Source organism: Plutella xylostella, chromosome 22, assembly GCF_932276165.1.
Source record: "Plutella xylostella chromosome 22, ilPluXylo3.1, whole genome shotgun sequence".
Lineage (NCBI taxonomy): Eukaryota > Metazoa > Arthropoda > Insecta > Lepidoptera > Plutellidae > Plutella > Plutella xylostella.
The window spans coordinates 1,649,929-1,672,654 of record NC_064002.1 but is presented as its reverse complement, the minus strand read 5'-3'; the positions used below and the strand labels follow the sequence as shown (position 1 = coordinate 1,672,654).

The 22,726-nt window shown below is 37.9% G+C and overlaps 2 protein-coding genes across 3 annotated transcripts in view; one reads left to right on the top strand and one right to left on the bottom strand.

Annotated features, from left to right (window-relative positions):
• The window catches only part of LOC119690398 (cAMP-specific 3',5'-cyclic phosphodiesterase-like), a 168,686-nt gene that overhangs the window by 34,478 nt on the left and 111,482 nt on the right, over window positions 1-22,726 (top strand). The gene's annotated exons all lie outside the window — the stretch shown is intronic.
• LOC125490331 lies at window positions 9,350-12,494 on the bottom strand. Its single transcript, XM_048629257.1, has 2 exons — window positions 10,011-12,494; window positions 9,350-9,549 (listed from the first exon to the last, which is right to left on the bottom strand). Exons 1-2 carry the CDS (start codon window positions 12,059-12,061, stop codon window positions 9,492-9,494), a joined length of 2,109 nt encoding a protein of 702 aa, XP_048485214.1. The 5' UTR covers window positions 12,062-12,494; the 3' UTR covers window positions 9,350-9,491.

Sequence of the window (22,726 nt, the reverse complement as noted above, 5' to 3'; positions counted from 1 at the left end):
ATTTGACTAACAAAAAAACTACGATGACAAAGCCTTGTTAGCTCTTGTGTTTGTTATCGAATATGATAAGAAAATAGAGAGTATTTAAATCGTAGGTATACTAAGTTTTTCCTGCTTGTAAATAGAAAGTCACATTTTTTATTTAGGTTGAGTGCAGCCTTCCAAGCTCGGGGTAAAAATTGAATGCAAAATAGATGACTTGCTTAATTAATTAAATGCAAGGAGTTTACAGACCACATTTTCTTAAGCCATGTTACGTTTTAATGAATATTAAAGTAGTATAAGGTAGGTATAAAAGGTACTAAGAACCCGTTTCAGGTCCATTTTATAAATACTTAAGTAAGAACATACCTAATATATTATTATACCTCTACTTATTGCAATTATGTGTCATATATTAAATTCAAAATAGTTTCAGCGGCCGCTACACGTGGTCATGCGACATGGCGAATAGCGATATAGTGACGTTGATCTACTTCGATAACGAACCCGTATAGCGGCAACATAATGTTTACTAAAATTATACATTTTGAACCATTCAAAGCTGTTGAAACTATACTTCATCAAGCTAAGAAATACAAAGCGGAACTGCTATTTCAGAAAACTGCGCTTCACCAAAGCTAAAGGCTTCAAAGAGAATGACACACAGAGTCTCAAATTACCCACGAGAATGCAGTCTTAGCCTGAGTCTCCAGTCGGCAAACAGTTTACCGCCCACCGAGTTTAACGTGCTGTGTATCAAACTCAAAACTCAAACTCAAAATTTTTTATTCATCGTACAAATATAAAATTTTCTGATGAACGTCAATTTTTACAAATTACTCTCCGTTCGGATAAGGGGGGGCTCTTTCTGTCTAAGGAGAAGAACGGAGGCAAGAAACTCCTGAGCCATCTTTTCAAAAAAAGACTTAAAACTAGTTGGTATACAATACATATAAGCTTAATAATTATTATTATAATAATATGAGCAGAGCTAACTACTTATCACAGCCATGCATTAACATCCTCTAAGTAATCATCAATTTTATAATAAGCTTTTTTACTGAGTTTCTCTTTAATGTAACACTTAAACTTATTCTCTGGCATTTGAGCAACTTCTGCTGGAAGCTTATTATAAAATTTAATACAGTACCCTAAAAACGATTTATTAACTTTCGCCAGACGCATCGCTGGAAAAGCCAGCTTATGCTTGTTCCTAGTATTAATGTCATGATTACTGCCAATTGTATCAAAAGTTGAAATATTCTTTCGTACATACATTAAATTGGAAAAAATGAACTGACATGGAACTGTAAGGATGTTAATTTCTTTAAATAGTTCTCTCAATGAATCCCTGGAACCAAGTTTGTATATAGAGCGGATGGCTCTTTTCTGTAATACAAATATAGTTTCAATATCAGCTGCTCTACCCCAAAGCAAAATGCCATACGATAATAAGCTGTGGAAATAACTAAAGTAAACTAATCTGGCGGTTTCAACGTCGGTCAGCTGTCTAATTTTCCGTACAGCAAAAGCTGCGGAGCTCAACCTTCCAGACAATTTTTCAATGTGAGGTCCCCACTGTAACTTTGAATCTATAGTCATCCCAAGAAAGACAGTATCATTAACTAGGTCCAATTTATTCCCATCTAGAATAATGTTAGTATCGCATTGTCTAACATTCGGCAGTGTAAATTTAATACATTTCGTTTTCTTAGAATTCAATAAAAGATTATTAACGGTAAACCAATCGTGTATGTCAGATAGAATTGAATTAATTTCATTAAAATTATTTTCTCTTCTTTTAACTTTAAAAAGCAAAGAAGTATCGTCAGCAAATAAAACTATATTAGTCAATTTTTCAACCATAAAAGGCAAGTCATTAATATAAATGAGGAATAAAAATGGTCCTAGAATAGATCCTTGAGGGACGCCTATTTTTACATGAGCCCCCTGTGATTTAGTATTGTTAATATCGACCCTTTGTTGTCTCTTGTCTAAATATGAAGATATCAAATCTAAAGCCTTTCCTCCTATTCCATAGTATCTAAGTTTCGAAATTAAAGTCTGATGGTCTACACAATCAAACGCCTTCGACAGATCACAGAAGACTCCAATAGCATCGTGATGGTCTTCCCAGGCGTCAAATATGTGCTTAATCAACGCAGTACCGGCATCGGCTGTTGATTTGCCTTTTGTAAAACCATACTGCTGGCTATGAAACAATCGAGCATCATTGAAATGCAAAAGCATCTGACTGAGTATGACCCTCTCAAATATTTTACTCAAAACTGGAAGAACCGAGACAGGCCTGAAATTTGCAGGGTCCTCCATATCCCCACTTTTGAACAGAGGTATAATTTTACTAAATTTCATAAGATCTGGGAACACACCTTCAGCGATACATTTATTAAAGATGTTAGCCAAAATTGGGGCGATTTTATTAATAATAGAAAGAACAAATTTAACTGACATTCCCCACAAGTCTTCAGTTTTCTTCATATTTAATGACTTAAATGTTTTTATAATAGTTAATGTATTAATATATCTGAATTTAAATTCCTTATCGGTTGAAGGTGCGTTCTCCTTCGTCAGGGTTTCAGCTGCTGCAGCCGAAGAATCTAGGTTACACGTAGTCTCTAAAGGAATGTTCGTAAAAAACTCTTCAAAGACCCTCGCCACCGCATCATTCGATGTTATAATGTCATTGCCTACCTTCAAAGATAAATTTGTCTCGCGTGTTCGATTCTTCCCCGTTTCGTTATTAATAATAGTCCAAACGGCCTTAGATTTGTTAGCAGAGTCTTTAATCTTGTTATTAATAAAAATTGTCTTCGCACAGTGACAGACACATTTATACATCTTGCTATATTTCTTCACATAAGATTGAAAGTCAGGTCGGAGTATGAATGTTTTCATCTCATACAGATCATATAATGTCGCCCTGCTTTTGCGAATACCCTCTGTAGCCCAGTCACAAAATTTAATTTTATTGTCAATCAAAACTTCCTTCGTTTCAAAATTACTCTCAAACTCATCAGCTATTATCTTAAACAAGTTACTATACATCTCATTAGAATTGCAATCTAATTTAACATTCGGAAGTTTTTCGTCTAGTTTCTTCAAGTAATTGTCAATTTTCTTTGTAGTAATCGGTCTGCATCTCACCTTAGTTTTATTTGTCTTGTCAGTGTTTACTAAGGTAATGGTCTGCCCACTGTGGTCTGACCTCAGGCAATTTATCACACTACTGTCTTTAAACTCACAGTTACAGAATATGTTATCTAGACAAGTGGCTGACGTGGGTGTAATTCTAGTTGGTTCCAGAAAAACATTAAAAAGATTAAATGATTTAAAAAGTAACAACAATTTCGACCTATTAGGAGAGTCACCTAATAGGTCAACATTAAAGTCACCACACACTATTACTTCCTTTTTACTATTGGAAGCTAACCTTAGAACATCCTCCATGACAGTCTCAAAGGTAATAAAATCACCAGTAGGTGGCCTGTAGGTACATACTATTATATACTTATTAAGCTCTGCACATGAAATTTCTATATGGTGTTTAACAGAAAGAGCAACTATATCCTTTCGTTCTTTACATTTACAATTTTCTTTAAGAAATATAAGTGACCCACCATGCTCGTTGATATTTCTGTTAAAACAGCTTATAAGTTTGTAATTTTTTAATTGGAACATCATTTTATTCTCGTCTAACCAATGTTCTGTGATACATAAACAATCAATGTTAAATTTTTCCAAAAATAGTTCTATTTCTAACAATTTAGAAGAAATACTCTGAATATTCTGATGTACCAATTTAAATTCATTCTTAAATGTCTTGTCCTTCGATAGTTTTGAGCCGAGAGAGCAGTGAACTGAATCAATCTTTATATCAACGCTATGATGCTCTCCCGTTGTCTGAAAATCTAATTTAAATCTACTGTACTATTTTCAGTATTACTACTGACGGTGTCAATAGGGACACAAGTTTTCTTCGTTATAATGCTTATAACTGAGTTAATAAGAGGAGCTACTTCTGTAGATAAACGTCGTTTCTGATTTAAGGACAGAAATAAACTGTCCCAGGTCAACTTAAAATTATCTACATACAAATTAGTATCAAAGAAATTGATACAGTCAGATTTATAACACGCATTGTACATATTTTTATTTAGGCTACATGTCATATAATTGTATTTGTCAGGCAGTGTGCAAGAATAAGGAAATGCACAAACAAATATATGTTTTGCAGGAATGCTTTCTAATATAGCAAAACTTCTATTTATATCAGAATTTGACACACCTAAACTATTTCCCACCATAATTAATATAGTAGTTTTTTCGGTGTACGACCTCTCTGAAATCAGTTGTACTATTTGTGCGAATGAAAGTTCTGGGTAACAATGATTAACAACATTTCCAGTTACATGATTACCCAACATGTGCCCGAAATCCTTGCCAAGCCTATCGGAGTATACAACTGTGCTGTAATCCTTGGCTGAACTGCTACTACTTGTATCAGTAGTAAGCCTTGTCAAGTAAGTGGGTGACATCTTAGGTAACTGCTTATTACCTACTATTCTACTAGCTGCCTGAGCATAGGTGGGTATCCTATGTAATTTATTATTGGAGGTCGGAAAAACATCTGCTGTAGCCGATTTACTCTGGATGACCCTTGAGGATGGCGTGGCCGTCGGGAGGCTGGTGGTGGCCCTCGGGAGGATGGTGGTGGCCCTCGGGAGGATGGTGGTGGTCCCCGAGAGTCTGGTGGTGATCCCCGAGAGTCCAGTGGTGGCCAACGGGATGCTGTTTGTGGCCTCCGAGGTGGTGGTGGCCCTTGGGAGGATGGTGGTGGTCCCCGAGAGTCCAGTGGTGGCCAGCGGGATGCTGTTTTTGGCCTCCGAGGTGGTGGTGGCCCTCGGGAGGATGGTGGTGGTCCCCGAGAGTCCAGTGGTGGCCAGCGGGATGCTGTTTGTGGCCTCCGAGGTGGTGGTGGTGGCCTCCGGAGATGCGGTGGTGGCTTCAGCAGGTGAAGACTTCTCCGGCAGCATCTCAACCCGAACTAAGCCCACACTACTCAGCACCAGCAGCTGGTTTTCGTATTCCAGAGTTCTCTGTTCTAGGGCAGACTTCAGTGTGGCCAGCCTAGACTGTAGCATGGCAATGTTGAACTCGCACTCCTGGTTGTTGTCTGCGAGCTTCTGGTTGTAGTCTGACATCTCTTGTTCATATTTATTCACCAGTAGTTGAAGTCTCACTCTATCCTTTGTCAATGGAAGGTGCGTCTTATGCTTTTTCAATGCTCGCTCAGACTTCCTGATATATTTCTTTATTTTAATATATTTTTTAAGCCTGTTTGCACCTGTGATATTGGTTGATTTTCTTGGAGTTGTGAGGTCTATTGTTGGCATAGGGGTGGGGTGTAGGGTGACTAATTCATCGTACAATGCCATTGTCTTATCTGTTTCCTCGCTTGCATGTGCTTCATTTATTTGCTGGATCTCTGCGTGTGCTTCAGCCAATTGCTGCTCTAGGCTATAGATCTTAGACAAGGCAGCTTCATGTAAATCCTGACACTCTTTGTATGATCTAAGTACAATCTGTAGCTCATCACATTTGCCTTGCAAGTCTTGGTATTGGATGTCCATTTCAGCTATGTCATTCTTTAAGTCCGAGTTCTTTTTTAAAAGGGAATCAAATTCCTTTTCATTGTCCTCCCGCTCTGCCATCAGTTGGCTTGAGAGGTCACGAGATGCCTTGAGATCCTCCAAAGCTGTCCTCAGCTGGATCTCCAGGTCACGGCTCTGCACCTTCCGGGTCGTCATCCTCGACATGTCTGAAACCACCCGGGGTTACCCGTTAGTATGTTGATAGGTAGAATTGAGAGGATGTTTATCCAAGATATATACAAAATAACCCTCTTTAGGTATAACTTGATCAAACCAATCAAAACTTGATATATTGTAAGTCTATGTAAAAATGATCAAAAGGTAACTTATTTGTTAGTTATCATATACAATGTAGTCATGAACACAAACTATGGGTGGGGAGGGAGTAATATGCATAATATGTTACTTAAATGAATAGGTACTCAGTGGTATTATTGACTTAGAATTATGTAAACTTTAAGCCAAAAAAAACAATCACTTGATCATTATTCAATGAAGTACTAATACTAATAGCAATTAAGTAGGTGGAGACTATGGTATAGTAATAATAGGGAATAAGGGATACAAAAGCTAATAGAAAGTTTGAAAATTAGAAATGAAAACAACAGAGTTTGAAAATCACAAAGTCTAAAAGTGGGTTAAGGAAGTGTGAAAAACATTTCACGTATGCAGCAAACTAATGAATAATGATTAAATAATTTAGTGATTATGATTTTAAATGAGTAATACTAGTAAAAATATGTAATTTTAACAATACTCCCTGTGGGTGCTAATTAGGTTGATTTTACTATGTCACTGTATTTTAAAGGTGGAGAAATGATGAGCAGCGTGCGTTCTTACTGATGGTTTATTTGCTACTAGAAAATGAACTCAACATACCGCCCCCCAAAGGGCATTTATTAAAGGCCCTTTTAAAAAAGTGATTATACAATGCTAATGGCCTTAAATAGATAGAATTGATATTATAGATCCTTTACTTGACTGAATACATACTTCTTTACTTACAAATTACAATGCATTTTTATTTAAACTGAATTTTAACTCTGTGGACTGTATCTTAAAGATTGATTAAGTAAATACTACATTTTTCAATAAGTAACGTTAGGTAATAAGAACATTTTAACTTAAGTATTTGATCATGCAACTTATTTCATTTAGAATTAGTTAGGTAAACAAAGCTACTGAAAATATTAAATAGTTAAGTTTTAAGTGGCAGTGTCTATAGGTAAGTAACACAATTTATTCATAGGTCTTTGCACTACACTGTTACCACTCTTCACACTGTACACTCTGGTGACTCCGTCAGCGCCCGGGTGCTTGTCCACGATGCGGCCGAGACTCCATTTGCCAGGTGGCAGGTTTTCTGTTTTTATAAGTAGAATTTGTCCTTTTTCAAATTCCTGTACTTTCTTTAGCCATTTTGGTCTTTGTTGTAATCGTGCGAGGTATTCACTCTGCCATATTTGCCAAAAGTCTGATAGGAGTTTCTGTAAATGTTGCCAACGTGTCAGTCGACTAACCTTCACTGACTTCAGGTCTGGGTTTGGAACAGTCACAGGCGCTTCGCCGATCAGGAAATGGCCTGGTGTTAGTGTTATTGTTTCAGATTCAGATTCAATTGTAGATATAGGCCGGGAGTTAAGACAGGCTTCTATCTGACACAGGAGTGTAGACATCTCTTCGAACGTGAGGTGAGAGGTCAGAATCCTTTTCATGTGGTACTTCATGGACTTGACGCCCGCCTCCCATAAGCCTCCCATATGAGGGCTATATCCAGGAATGAAATGCCATTGAGTTCCATCTTTGGCAAGTGTCTCTGCTATGTCTCCTTCAAAATCGAGTTTAGCCTCCTTCAATGCTGTTTTTAACTCCTTGTCGGCGCCGATAAAGTTTCTTCCCTGGTCACTCCATAGGTGCGAGCAGCGGCCTCGTCTTGAGATGAATCTCCTGTATGCACCTATGTATGCCTCTGATGTCAGATCTCCGACAAGTTCTAAGTGTATTGCTTTCGTGGCCATACAGATAAACAGTGCCACATATGCCTTGCATGTTTTCGCCCCTCTGCTTCTTGACATTAGAACTTGATAAGGACCCGCGAAATCAACTCCACTATTATAGAACGGTCTGGCTGGGTTGACTCGGGCTGTCGGTAGGTCTCCCATCAGCTGGTTTCTTACTAATGCTCTCTGTTTGGCGCATATCAAGCAATTACGTATCTTCGTTTTTACTAAATTCTTTACTTTCAGAATCCAATATTTTGATCTCAGGTACTCAAGCATAAGTTGGATTCCTCCATGTAACGTTTTTGCATGTGCATCAGTGATTATTAATGTGATAAGGTAACCTTCACTTGGTATAATGATGGGGTGTTTTCTGTCTTCTTCTATGTTTGCGTGTCTCAGTCTTCCACCCACTCTTACTATTCCTTCATTATCCATGTATGGTTTTAGTAAACTCAACTTGCTTTCCCTTTTGACTTCAAGGTTTTCCTTTAATCTGTTTATTTCTTCTTCGAAATTATTTCTTTGAACTATTTTTATGCATGCGTTTAGTGATTCATTCAGTTCCTTTGTAGTTATAGGTCTTTCTTTCAGGTTATCTTTCTTGTATCGCATGAATCTTCTGCAGTGTGTGATGACTATGAGGAGTTGTGTTAAATCTTCCATGTTTTCAAATTGTTTCTCTATGTTTTCATCTTCATTTACTATTGTTGTATTAATCTTTATCTTTTCTCTTTTTTCCAGGTTTGTCTCCAGGTATGCCGGTTTGCTGTAGATGACTTCTTTCTCTCTTAGCCACTGTGGGCCCTTCCACCATAGTTTGTGTTGCTTTAAATCTGCTATTTCAATGCCTCTCGTAGCTACATCTGCTGGATTCTCGTGAGTCTGGACATGATTCCAATTGTTTTTAACATCGTCTAAAATAGTTACAACTCGATTACGCACGAAGGTGTTCCATCTTGCTGGATCTCCAGACAACCAGGACAGTACGATTGTGGAGTCTGTCCAAGCATGAACTTTACTTTCAGAAATCCTCATGGCTGCTCTTATTTGTTTCAGCATCTTTGCAAGCAGTACTGCACCGCATAGTTCCAGACGAGGGAGTGTTACTGGTTTTAGTGGTGCTACTCGAGTTTTAGCGGCTATTATGTTGATTGTTACATTTCCTTCTTTGTCTTCTACTCTGAGATATGCTACTGCTGCATAGGCTTTGGTGGAAGCATCACAGAAACCATGTATAGATGTATGATCTCTGTTGCTTTCAGTCGTTTCATGCCATCTCTTTACTTGTACTTGGTCCAGCTCATGAAATTTCTCTCTAAGTTCTATCCACTCTTCTCTTGTTTCTTCGTCTACGTTTTCATCCCATCCAGTTCTTTGTAACCATAATCTTTGCATGAGTATCTTTGCAGGGATAATCGCCGGGGCAATCCATCCAAGAGGATCGAACAACTTCTGTATTTCTGCCAGGATACTTCTCTTCGTGTATGATTCCGCTGTAGCAGGTAAGCTGTTTTGATATTGAAATACATCTTCTCCCATGTTCCAGATGAGGCCTAGTGTCTTTATGATGCCATCTATACCAAATTTTATGTTGACATGTGTGCTAATCTTTGATGGTTCGAATTGTTTCAGGAAATCTACGTCATTTGAGCACCACTTCTGTAATATGAAACCTCCTTTCTGTAATATCTTCTCTATATCTTTAGCTGTTTTGATTGCGTCTTCTAGTGTTTCCTTTCCAGATACTATATCATCCATGAAACAATCTTCTTTGATTATTTTAGCTGCTTCTTCGTTAATGTGGCCTTCATCTTTAGCTAGCTGAAGCAGAGTTTTAACGGCTAAGTAAGGGGCTGAAGCCGTTCCGAATGTTACTCTGTTTAATCGATAATCTTTTACAGGTTCGGTTCCACTTTTACGCCATAGGATTCTTTGATTATCTTTGTCCTCCTCTGTTATTAATATCATTCGGTACATTTTAACTGCGTCAGCGGCGAAGCAAACTTTGTGCATGCGCCATCTCATTATAATGCTTCGCATGTCTTCTTGTAGTTGTGGACCAACTAGCAGTTCATCATTCAGGGAAGTATTGTTGGTTCCCTTGCATGAGGCGTTGAATACCACTCTACATTTTGATGTTTCTTTCTCTTCCTTCATAACTGCATGATGCGGTAAGTATACAGCTGGCTTGTTGATTTCTTCTATAGGTACTTCTTCCATATGCTCCATCTCAAGATATTCTTCTATCACTTTTGTGTATTCTTCCTTTAGCTTTTGATTCTTTTCGAAGCGTCTCTCTAGTTGCTTTAGACTTCTCAGAGCTATGTCTCTCGATCCATTCTGTATTGATAATCTATTCTCTGTTTTAAAAGGCAACTTCACAATGTACCTGCCATCTTCTGTTCTGGAATGATTTGATTCATATATTTCTTCACATCTTCTCTCTTCTGCGGTTAGGATCTTTTGCTCATGATCATTCAATTCCCACATTTGTTTTAGCATACTGTTTATTTCCAGATCAATCTGATGGTGCATTACTGTATATTCATCTCTGTGTTCCTCTGAAGTGATGTGCCCGAAGAGAATCCACCCAAGGCTGGTATTTTGAGCACTAGGGGTGCCTGGGGGACCCTTGATAATCTCGCCTTTCATAATTGCGGCACACACTTCTACACCCAGCAGCATGTCTACAGGTCCAGGTTGGTTGAAGCCGGGGTCAGCTAAAGCTATACCATGGATGTGTGACCAGGTGCGTTCAGAGATAACTCTCGTTGGTAATTGTGATGTTAAACGCGTAGGCATTACATAAACTTTCAATTTGAGGCTGAATTTGTTATCTTGGCTTGAAAGAACCTCAATTTGAGCTACGTGTTTGACTGTTGTCTTTGTTGTGCCGACGCCAGTGATTGTACCATTGCAGGGTATCCTCTTCAGCTTAAGTAACTGGGCGGCTCTCTCACTAATAAAACTTGCTTGTGATCCATTGTCGATTAGTGCTCTTAACATGGTGACACGTCCTGATGATTCATCTCTCACTGGTACTAGGGCTGTAGCCAGGAGCGCAGTAGACGTGTTGGTTGCTATGTTGGTTGATAGCTCTGAGACTGGTTCATTGATGTTGTTGTTCTCGTTGGTAGCTGTATCATGGTGACATTCCACATTGTTTGGTTGATAGGTCTCATGCAGTAGCGTGTGATGACGCTTCTTACATACTCGGCAGAACATTCTGAGTCGACATCTAAAAGCTGAATGTCCTGGGGCCAAACAATTAAAACATAGTTGATTGTTTTTCACGAACTCGCATCTCTCTCTTGGCACCTTTGATATGAACTCTCTACAATGACATAAGGTGTGGTTTTCTGTGCACATTGAGCAGCATTTCTCCTTGTTGTTATAGTTATTGGTACTGTTGGTATCCGTAGAAACATGAACTTTGTATTCTCTTTCTCTGTTTTGGCTCTGTGTTATCTTCTGTCTCTGTGGTGGGTTAACTAGCTCCAGTGTTCGATATTTAGTTTCTAAGAATCTTGATAACTCCGTCCACTTAGGTAGTTCTGCGCTGTTTCCATTGAAAGCTGATTGTTCCCATTCTTGATGTGACTCTGGGTCCAACTTCTGAATGACCAGAAATATGATGACTGGATCCCAAGAATCAGTTGATATGCTTAGGTTTCTCAGGCTGTTTAGACAATCATTAGTTGTGTCTAACAGTGAACGAATGTTGTCAGCTGTAGGTGCAGAGATCTTCCTTTGGTTAAATAATCGCTTCAACACAGAGTTGGTAATAAGTCTCATATTGTTGTATCGTTCTTGTAACAGTTTCCACGCTGGTTCGTAGTTGCATTCTACAACTTGCATGTGCTTCAGTAACGACTCTGGTTCTCCTTTGATGCTACTCTTCAAATAGTGTAACTTTTGGACATTGCTAAGTGTAACATTGTTGTCTACTAATGATGTAAACAAATCCTTGAAGGCCGGGAACTCTTCGTAAGACCCTGAGAATGTAGGCAGCTGTATCCTTGGTAGCTTGACCTGCGACGCGTCAGCGGCCTCCATGTTGGTGCTGGCTGCGCCTGCTGACTGCCGGCTGGTGGCTGGCGGCGAGCACTCAGATAATAAGTCAGTCAAATCCGCTTGTAAACCCAAGTATAATTCTTCAACTTCGTAGTACTCGTCGTTTGCAAAGTACGGGTAATTTTGTCTATTTTGTTTAGGTACTTTTCTAGTTAGGGCCAAATGTGCATTCGTAAAGTCTCGCCAATATTCTTGAATAGTTTGTAGTCTCACGGTAATGTAACCTTTCGTAAGCCTAGCCTTAGGACATTTCTTAAAATTAACTAACACTTTTTGTAACATTGATATTTTATCTTCTAAAATTTGCAATAGTTCCTTTTCCGCTTCCATTTTGCATAAACACTATATTTACGTTTGATAGTCCAAAGTGTTAGGTAGGTATATCGCACTATTTTAATGTTCAACACGTTCACAAAGTCAATTCTTATAATAGTTATTCACTTAGCGTTCATACACACTTTGATTAGGTATTTAGTTCTTTAGGTTTCGTTTTTAAGCACTGGTTAGTCCATAAGTTAACACTGTTTAAATTAATGTCCACACTTGCATTACTTTAATTTTATTTGAAATCAACACTTGTTTTCTCGACTTCACTCGACGATAGATAAGAATTCTTTTGTTCTCAGCCGGGCTGGTTACCGGCGAATTTGTAGTAAACAACTTTGATTCGGCTCGATAACGACCATTATGTGGGTGCTAATTAGGTTGATTTTACTATGTCACTGTATTTTAAAGGTGGAGAAATGATGAGCAGCGTGCGTTCTTACTGATGGTTTATTTGCTACTAGAAAATGAACTCAACACTCCCCTGATAGATATCCGTTGGCTAATTCGAACTTTGACAGGTGCCGCTGCTTCAAATATCCGAGTCCCGTAAGTGTTTTATTTCAGGGTTTGAAGGCTTGTCTTCATTTGCACAGCTGTATAACACTATATTCTTTAAGTTAACACTAGTTTTAAACGTAATTAGACATTAAATTTAGTAATATTAAAATAAATTAAATCAGCTGGTTTTTTTGACACCCGGTTCGTAGGGTTGCCAGGGAAAAAAAAAAAAAAAAAAAAAAAAAAAAAATATCTAAAATATCTGTTTATGGTAGTGTAACTCCAAAATGGCTGAACAGATTCGTTTTGTTTTTAGGGTGATATTACGTTATGTTACCTAGAGTGTTCTTAGCCACATTGTATCAAAATCGGTTCAACCGTATTAAAGTAATGCGACTTTTAGTATTGTATTTCAGGGGTTTTTAACGTTGGTTAGGTTAGGTTACGCTATTCTGACAGCCAACAACTGAGATGCTAATGAGCACAGTGAGCGCAGAACTAGCATACTGTGAACACTACATTTAAGGAGGAAGGGCATATGATACGCCGCTAACTCAGTCGACAACAAACTGAGGTGCGATCACAGGATTCGATACTATTTTAGAAACTACCCTAAGGGTCACTTTGCCCAAACGCTAAACGTATTTAAATAAAAATTAAAATACATTTTGTACTAACTGACAGACGTATGACAGGTTACTTATTTAGTAACCTTACTTACTTAGTCTGCCGTTTAGCTTTGGTGAAATTCCACCGAACATATGGAAAAAACAAATGTCACTTTTGGAACTAACTTTGCCCATAGAACAACGCGGACTCGGTGGACCATTCATACTCAATGAATTTGCCTTACATTTTGACAGTGACAGTTGACGATACGCAACGTAAACGGAGGTTTCAAATCTCGTATAATCGCTGCACTGTTTGTTAACTGGAGACGCAGCCTAAGTCTAGAAACGACTTCCTCTACCAGCGGGGGTAAGCCTTGAGCGACCAGGCTACTTGCTTTTGAAGTTGGTAACAAATGAGCGGTATAAAGCTACATGCACATGCACAGTTGCGTATCTACCGCCGCTTGCGTGAGCGTACGTTGCTATCTTTTAGGGGTCTGTTTGCAAGTGGCGAAACAAAGTATGTCTAAGTTTGTCCTATCATATCAATTTCTATGTATACTTAGAACTACTGTTAAAATTAAAATTGAGAATAATAATAATAGCCTTAATTTTTTCATACAACTGAAAATTACACTCTATATGTATAAAAACTATCCATTTATTTATCATCGGTAGATTAAGTCCATCTTACAAGTCAAGCGATTAAAAGCCCCTATTACTTATACCTAGTAACAAAGTCGATAAACGAGATAATGAATCTTTTCTCTCGTTATCTCGCTATCTGTGTGCTTAATTATTGGACTCTCCACAAGTTTATTAATTCGATCAATCTGTTAATCTATTCTGGAATATGCAGTGGTCCGCTATTGGGTATTTATGGTCGTAATTATTTTATTACAGAGGCAAGATCCACTGAAATATTCAACGAGTTAAAATTGGGATTATACTCGACTGTTGCGGATTTTCTGGCCTCGATAGTTATTCCAATTTTGTTATAAATTTAAAAATAAAAGATTAACTACCTACAAGGTATACAGGGTATACTAAGCTGAATTAATAGGGTGACTTGGAAATGCACGACAGAATTTTGCTTAATATACATATTATTTAATTAGGTAGGTTATTTAAGTAGGTATATTAGTTGTAAGATTTGCTAAAACAAATGTTAAGAGCGCGTCACGCCAACAAACTGTTGTACAGTTTGGCGTTTTTGTTTTTTGTTAAGTGTGTTTATTTCTACTGAATAAATAACTATTTAAAAAAAAAATATATACACTTTGTACCAACGGGGTAAATTAGGACAGCAACAATATATAAACTTTGTTGATTACGTAACTTTTCACTTGTTTTTTTTTGTAATTTCCCAAAGTTGTAAGAAAAAGTTGTTCAGTATGACCAAAAGTTTGCAACTGTCCACGTCTGTCAGTCCGCATTGTACATATTTTTATTTAGGCTACATGTCATATAATTGTATTTGTCAGGCAGTGTGCAAGAATAAGGAAATGCACAAACAAATATATGTTTTGCAGGAATGCTTTCTAATATAGCAAAACTTCTATTTATATCAGAATTTGACACACCTAAACTATTTCCCACCATAATTAATATAGTAGTTTTTTCGGTGTACGACCTCTCTGAAATCAGTTGTACTATTTGTGCGAATGAAAGTTCTGGGTAACAATGATTAACAACATTTCCAGTTACATGATTACCCAACATGTGCCCGAAATCCTTGCCAAGCCTATCGGAGTATACAACTGTGCTGTAATCCTTGGCTGAACTGCTACTACTTGTATCAGTAGTAAGCCTTGTCAAGTAAGTGGGTGACATCTTAGGTAACTGCTTATTACCTACTATTCTACTAGCTGCCTGAGCATAGGTGGGTATCCTATGTAATTTATTATTGGAGGTCGGAAAAACATCTGCTGTAGCCGATTTACTCTGGATGACCCTTGAGGATGGCGTGGCCGTCGGGAGGCTGGTGGTGGCCCTCGGGAGGATGGTGGTGGCCCTCGGGAGGATGGTGGTGGTCCCCGAGAGTCTGGTGGTGATCCCCGAGAGTCCAGTGGTGGCCAACGGGATGCTGTTTGTGGCCTCCGAGGTGGTGGTGGCCCTTGGGAGGATGGTGGTGGTCCCCGAGAGTCCAGTGGTGGCCAGCGGGATGCTGTTTTTGGCCTCCGAGGTGGTGGTGGCCCTCGGGAGGATGGTGGTGGTCCCCGAGAGTCCAGTGGTGGCCAGCGGGATGCTGTTTGTGGCCTCCGAGGTGGTGGTGGTGGCCTCCGGAGATGCGGTGGTGGCTTCAGCAGGTGAAGACTTCTCCGGCAGCATCTCAACCCGAACTAAGCCCACACTACTCAGCACCAGCAGCTGGTTTTCGTATTCCAGAGTTCTCTGTTCTAGGGCAGACTTCAGTGTGGCCAGCCTAGACTGTAGCATGGCAATGTTGAACTCGCACTCCTGGTTGTTGTCTGCGAGCTTCTGGTTGTAGTCTGACATCTCTTGTTCATATTTATTCACCAGTAGTTGAAGTCTCACTCTATCCTTTGTCAATGGAAGGTGCGTCTTATGCTTTTTCAATGCTCGCTCAGACTTCCTGATATATTTCTTTATTTTAATATATTTTTTAAGCCTGTTTGCACCTGTGATATTGGTTGATTTTCTTGGAGTTGTGAGGTCTATTGTTGGCATAGGGGTGGGGTGTAGGGTGACTAATTCATCGTACAATGCCATTGTCTTATCTGTTTCCTCGCTTGCATGTGCTTCATTTATTTGCTGGATCTCTGCGTGTGCTTCAGCCAATTGCTGCTCTAGGCTATAGATCTTAGACAAGGCAGCTTCATGTAAATCCTGACACTCTTTGTATGATCTAAGTACAATCTGTAGCTCATCACATTTGCCTTGCAAGTCTTGGTATTGGATGTCCATTTCAGCTATGTCATTCTTTAAGTCCGAGTTCTTTTTTAAAAGGGAATCAAATTCCTTTTCATTGTCCTCCCGCTCTGCCATCAGTTGGCTTGAGAGGTCACGAGATGCCTTGAGATCCTCCAAAGCTGTCCTCAGCTGGATCTCCAGGTCACGGCTCTGCACCTTCCGGGTCGTCATCCTCGACATGTCTGAAACCACCCGGGGTTACCCGTTAGTATGTTGATAGGTAGAATTGAGAGGATGTTTATCCAAGATATATACAAAATAACCCTCTTTAGGTATAACTTGATCAAACCAATCAAAACTTGATATATTGTAAGTCTATGTAAAAATGATCAAAAGGTAACTTATTTGTTAGTTATCATATACAATGTAGTCATGAACACAAACTATGGGTGGGGAGGGAGTAATATGCATAATATGTTACTTAAATGAATAGGTACTCAGTGGTATTATTGACTTAGAATTATGTAAACTTTAAGCCAAAAAAAACAATCACTTGATCATTATTCAATGAAGTACTAATACTAATAGCAATTAAGTAGGTGGAGACTATGGTATAGTAATAATAGGGAATAAGGGATACAAAAGCTAATAGAAAGTTTGAAAATTAGAAATGAAAACAACAGAGTTTGAAAATCACAAAGTCTAAAAGTGGGTTAAGGAAGTGTGAAAAACATTTCACGTATGCAGCAAACTAATGAATAATGATTAAATAATTTAGTGATTATGATTTTAAATGAGTAATACTAGTAAAAATATGTAATTTTAACAATACTCCCCTGATAGATATCCGTTGGCTAATTCGAACTTTGACAGGTGCCGCTGCTTCAAATATCCGAGTCCCGTAAGTGTTTTATTTCAGGGTTTGAAGGCTTGTCTTCATTTGCACAGCTGTATAACACTATATTCTTTAAGTTAACACTAGTTTTAAACGTAATTAGACATTAAATTTAGTAATATTAAAATAAATTAAATCAGCTGGTTTTTTTGACACCCGGTTCGTAGGGTTGCCAGGGAAAAAAAAAAAAAAAAAAAAAAAAAATATCTAAAATATCTGTTTATGGTAGTGTAACTCCAAAATGGCTGAACAGATTCGTTTTGTTTTTAGGGTGATATTACGTTATGTTACCTAGAGTGTTCTTAGCCACATTGTATCAAAATCGGTTCAACCGTATTAAAGTAATGCGACTTTTAGTATTGTATTTCAGGGGTTTTTAACGTTGGTTAGGTTAGGTTACGCTATTCTGACAGCCAACAACTGAGATGCTAATGAGCACAGTGAGCGCAGAACTAGCATACTGTGAACACTACATTTAAGGAGGAAGGGCATATGATACGCCGCTAACTCAGTCGACAACAAACTGAGGTGCGATCACAGGATTCGATACTATTTTAGAAACTACCCTAAGGGTCACTTTGCCCAAACGCTAAACGTATTTAAATAAAAATTAAAATACATTTTGTACTAACTGACAGACGTATGACAGGTTACTTATTTAGTAACCTTACTTACTTAGTCTGCCGTTTAGCTTTGGTGAAATTCCACCGAACATATGGAAAAAACAAATGTCACTTTTGGAACTAACTTTGCCCATAGAACAACGCGGACTCGGTGGACCATTCATACTCAATGAATTTGCCTTACATTTTGACAGTGACAGTTGACGATACGCAACGTAAACGGAGGTTTCAAATCTCGTATAATCGCTGCACTGTTTGTTAACTGGAGACGCAGCCTAAGTCTAGAAACGACTTCCTCTACCAGCGGGGGTAAGCCTTGAGCGACCAGGCTACTTGCTTTTGAAGTTGGTAACAAATGAGCGGTATAAAGCTACATGCACATGCACAGTTGCGTATCTACCGCCGCTTGCGTGAGCGTACGTTGCTATCTTTTAGGGGTCTGTTTGCAAGTGGCGAAACAAAGTATGTCTAAGTTTGTCCTATCATATCAATTTCTATGTATACTTAGAACTACTGTTAAAATTAAAATTGAGAATAATAATAATAGCCTTAATTTTTTCATACAACTGAAAATTACACTCTATATGTATAAAAACTATCCATTTATTTATCATCGGTAGATTAAGTCCATCTTACAAGTCAAGCGATTAAAAGCCCCTATTACTTATACCTAGTAACAAAGTCGATAAACGAGATAATGAATCTTTTCTCTCGTTATCTCGCTATCTGTGTGCTTAATTATTGGACTCTCCACAAGTTTATTAATTCGATCAATCTGTTAATCTATTCTGGAATATGCAGTGGTCCGCTATTGGGTATTTATGGTCGTAATTATTTTATTACAGAGGCAAGATCCACTGAAATATTCAACGAGTTAAAATTGGGATTATACTCGACTGTTGCGGATTTTCTGGCCTCGATAGTTATTCCAATTTTGTTATAAATTTAAAAATAAAAGATTAACTACCTACAAGGTATACAGGGTATACTAAGCTGAATTAATAGGGTGACTTGGAAATGCACGACAGAATTTTGCTTAATATACATATTATTTAATTAGGTAGGTTATTTAAGTAGGTATATTAGTTGTAAGATTTGCTAAAACAAATGTTAAGAGCGCGTCACGCCAACAAACTGTTGTACAGTTTGGCGTTTTTGTTTTTTGTTAAGTGTGTTTATTTCTACTGAATAAATAACTATTTAAAAAAAAAATATATACACTTTGTACCAACGGGGTAAATTAGGACAGCAACAATATATAAACTTTGTTGATTACGTAACTTTTCACTTGTTTTTTTTTGTAATTTCCCAAAGTTGTAAGAAAAAGTTGTTCAGTATGACCAAAAGTTTGCAACTGTCCACGTCTGTCAGTCCGTATGTCACAGAAAAAACTATGTATAAACAAAACAAAGTTCATATAAAGTTCACATAGGTTTACTTATTTACTTAGATTATGACTCACAGCAATCTCGATGAAATGAAACGAGAATTCATTTTCTGATGCAGGTACAGATACAGGGTGTTGCAAAAAGGGTATATTAAGCCTAAACCTACATGTGCAGCATGGTACCTATATCGAAGGCCGAAACTGAAATCAGAATTTCAAATTTCGCGACAAAAAAAAAACATTTTCCATAGAAACTTTGTTGGTCACGTGACTTTTTGCTATGGAGAATGACTTTTTTTGCTCGAATTTTGAAATTCTGATTTGAGTTTCGGGATTAGATATGTCGCAGGCATCTGGTTTAATCTTCTTTTTGATTGAACCACTAGCCCGTGCATTGGATGGCGCTATTCAGTTGTATGACTAAAGGACAACTCGTCAAGTCGTTGATTGTAACGTTCGACGTCTTGACTGAACGTCATTCAGCGAAGTCGTTGAATGGGATATAGTATAGCAACTTTGTAATGTCTGGTTAGGGTGAATATGACCAGACAAGATTTAACAAAAAGACTATGTAACAAAGCTCTTATCTCACAAATTAACTAAACAATAACAATAAACGTACCTTAATATTGTTGTTCATAATTATCCAGTTTGGCCACAATTTTTTCTTTGAAACTATCCACCCGCGGCGTAATAATATGTAAATCCACGTTGTCACACTATTTTAACATAAATAACGCACTTTAAAGCTAATTTATTTGCAAAAAATAACAATATAGGTGCTTTTTGTGTCAGTATTAGCTGTTAGATGCCATATTTGTTTTATTCACCACCTGACTGACTTTAAGTCAGCTAACTAGTTGGACGTTTTGTGACGCTTGTACAATCAACGTTCGGCCTAGTCATACAATTGAGTAGTGCCATCCAATGAACGGGCTAGTGGTTCAATCTAAAAGGAGATTAAACCAGATGCCTGCGACAGATATACCATGCTGCACATGTAGGTTTCGGCTTAGTATACCCTTTTTGCAGCACCCTGTATAATAATATTATTATTAACTACCTGAACGTACGTTTCTATTGCACAGCTGAGATTTGTGTGAGCTCAAGCACGAGTGTGAGGGGTGCTCCTATGTTCTTCAAACGTTGATGGGGTTGTTTTTGCAGTGATATTAAAATAATAATAGTAACTTTCTTTTTATAATCAACCTGCGGCTGAAAAAGTTGTATATTTGTGGCGTGTCACCAAGTGACCTCGAGTGAACCAAGATCAAGAATTAACCCCCGGGAAAATAATACCTTGATTTCCTAGAAAAGAAAGAGAGAATGATCACCTGCCTATTATTAAGATTCCACTGTAGTATCTACGTAGAAACTTAACTCAAATACTTAAACTTAAGTGTTACATTAAAGAGAAACTCAGTAAAAAAGCTTATTATAAAATTGATGATTACTTAGAGGACATTAATGCATGGCTGTGATAAGTAGTTAGCTCTGCTCATATTATTATAATAATAATTATTAAGCTTATATGTATTGTATACCAACTAGTTTTAAGTCTTTTTTTGAAAAGATGGCTCAGGAGTTTCTTGCCTCCGTTCTTCTCCTTAGACAGAAAGAGCCCCCCCTTATCCGAACGGAGAGTAATTTGTAAAAATTGACGTTCATCAGAAAATTTTATATTTGTACGATGAATAAAAAAAATTTGAGTTTGAGTTTGAGTTTGAGTTTAAATATTTCGAACCTCTCAAAAAATTTGACCTAGGTACATTATGTAATAGAGATTTTAAAGTACCTATATCGTATTGTAATAGCCAGCCGTCATTATTAATCATCGTCCCAAATGATCTAGACTCATCTAGATGACATCTGAGCAATTGATGTTTATGACTTGCTCGCAATTTAAATTCATTTGTATGCATCATTGAGAAGGTACCATTCATTGAGGCCCAGTTAGGTACTAAATCATTGTTCTAGATAGGTCTATTAAGAGACTAATTTAAGTTTCAACATACCTAATTATTATCATTTTATCTAATGGATAGCTTTACAAGATTTGTACTCACAAAATGACACTTTATTCAGTTTATTTCTCAATGTAAAAGCCGTTTTTTATGAAAAGTTTGTCCAAATAGTATAGAATCTTAGTCATGTGTCCGTATGGTGGTTCTGTGTTTGTACAATAATACAATACAGACGAATTGAGAACCTTCTCCTTTTTTCGAAATCGGTTAAAAAGGAGAAAGCACCTCCGCCGAGCTCACTAGAAACTTCCAAACATTTACTTTACACCACTACTCGTACTAGCCTGGGGAAAGTTTGCTTCACACTCACCGAGTCGCTGCACAACAAAATCAAGGAGTATCTTCACGTAATCTTCCTAGTAATCCAATACGGATCCAATTTATCCCAAATACGGGCCTGGTGCCGAAACTGTGCCGATTGATCCCTTACTCAGGACAAATCTGGGAAAATTGGGAACACGCAACAATTCTCAACAGACAATGAAGTCTATAAATAACATCGCTCGGTCATAAAACCTATTACTTTTATATCAATATCAATAAACCTACTATCGCCGTATTGTCTGAAGATTTATACAGCTATTCTTTACATTTCGGCTATAAAATGACAGATGCTGGAGAGAGAGAACGTAACGGCGTGGATATAATCCGCATCACACACGATATGTTACGTTCTATTCTAGCGTTAACGTCTCCGTCGTGGCAGCGCCACCTGGCGGAACTAGAATGCGTAAACTAATATTTTAACGTCGCTGTGTTGCGTCAATTGCGTAGACCAACGTAAACATACGGAACAGATAGTCTCTTAGTTCCATCTACTGTCATGTTTACTGAATATGAAATACATCGCATCGCCTGAATATTTCAGTCTCGCCACTGGAATGAAACGTAGAAACATTTTCACTGTAAAGGTTTTAAGAAATTTAAGAGGTAAAGATTTCTATCACTATTGATTTTTGTACTGTATCCAGTACTTTCTAGCAATAATTTAGATACCAACTAGGCGAATGAAGGTCTTCTTCTCATAGCGATGTTTACAAACACAAGGAAAAGCTGGAATAAGGACCCCATTTTACTCCCTAGTGGGCTGGATACATACGTATATTATAATTAGGATGAAAAGGGAGAAATAATAACAATGGATTTAAAATAGTCGAAACTATTTACTACTTCAAAACTGAAAACAGTGTGCACAAATGTAAACATACATTAAAACATCGTTCTGACCATGAACTACTCAGCGTACTTTGAGACGGGCAACCATCATACGGGAGAAGTGAAACGGGAACAGTGGACGGGTGGACGCGCCTACGTTTTTATGCGCACGGAGCACCCTGGGGCCCTATCGCGAAGTAACATTTACGAAGAAATTAGTATCATATAGTAAGTAGTAGTAGTCCACCAATCCGCACTAGGCCAGCGTGGTGGACTAGGCCTAAACCCTTCCTTCATTGGAAGGAGACCCGTGCCCCAGCAGTGGGGACGTGATAGGTCGTGATGTAGTATCATATCCAATACTATTTGAATCCGAAAATCGTTGTGAAAACAAGTTCAGGACACTGTCGCTAGTCTGTCTAGCCAAACTGTGGCGAACGCTATTATACCCTAATTTTGTGTTTGCCACCGACACGATATGATATGAAGAATAAGAACATCATACAACAGCAGAAGTCAAATAAACTTTTTCACTAACTTTCTATTATATATAATAATTAAATAGTCCTGCATTCATAAGATTTTTGTTTGTTTCTCATAT